The 670-nt window shown below is 45.3% G+C and overlaps 1 protein-coding gene across 1 annotated transcript in view; it reads left to right on the forward strand.

The window, feature by feature from the left end:
* Nucleotides 1–455, forward strand: part of LOC108355696 (testis-specific serine/threonine-protein kinase 2-like) — a gene marked incomplete at its 3' end in the record, with an annotated part of 908 nt that extends 453 nt beyond the window's left edge. Inside the window, exons 3-4 of the mRNA XM_017606838.1 lie at nucleotides 133–192; nucleotides 245–455. Of these exons, the coding sequence (XP_017462327.1) occupies nucleotides 133–192; nucleotides 245–455 (271 nt within the window). The remainder of the gene's footprint in view (nucleotides 1–132; nucleotides 193–244) is intronic.
* Nucleotides 456–670: the final 215 nt, after the last annotated feature.

Below are 670 nucleotides of genomic sequence, written 5' to 3' on the forward strand. Positions count from 1 at the left end.
AGTGTTCATGGAGTTGGCTGACGGCGGCGACTTTCTCGATCTGCTCGACGTCACAAAGGCGTTGCCTGAGGTAAAAAATTGATCCTTTTAGAGTCCATCTTTTGTTAACAACTTTATCATCTGTTTTTTCAGAGCAAAGCTCGCTACTACTACACCCAGTTTGGCTCGGCGCTGCAGTACATGCACTCCATCGTAAGTGTCAAAAGTATAAGAATTGAAAACTAATCAATTTTTATCTTTTTAGGGCTTTGCCCACCGTGACATCAAGTGCGAGAATATTCTGCTGAACAAGGCGCACACCAAGGCGATGCTCACCGACTTTGGCTTCACCCGCTCCTGCTTTGAGCGCCACACTGGTCGCCGCCAGCTGAGTGACACCTACTGCGGCTCAAAGGCGTACCTCAGTCCGGAGGTGCTCAAAGGGGAGAAGTACGCCCCTCTTATCAGCGACTGCTGTAAGTGGCAAAAAGCTTAATTTATCAACAAATCATAATTTTGATAATTTTATCATCAATTTCCCTCTAGGGTCTATGNACTGCTGGCCGACCAGTTGGCTCATAATTACAAGTAATGCAAAAACTGTTTTTAAAAATCTTGATTAATCTTTGCCATTATTTCCGCTTTTAGAATGTCCACCAGCCTGAGCAGCTCCTGTAAGCGCCTGATTGAG

Source organism: Rhagoletis zephyria, unplaced genomic scaffold (assembly GCF_001687245.7).
Source record: "Rhagoletis zephyria isolate East Lansing unplaced genomic scaffold, Rhagoletis_zephyria_1.1 Rzeph_scaffold_48840, whole genome shotgun sequence".
Taxonomy (NCBI): Eukaryota; Metazoa; Arthropoda; class Insecta; order Diptera; family Tephritidae; genus Rhagoletis; species Rhagoletis zephyria.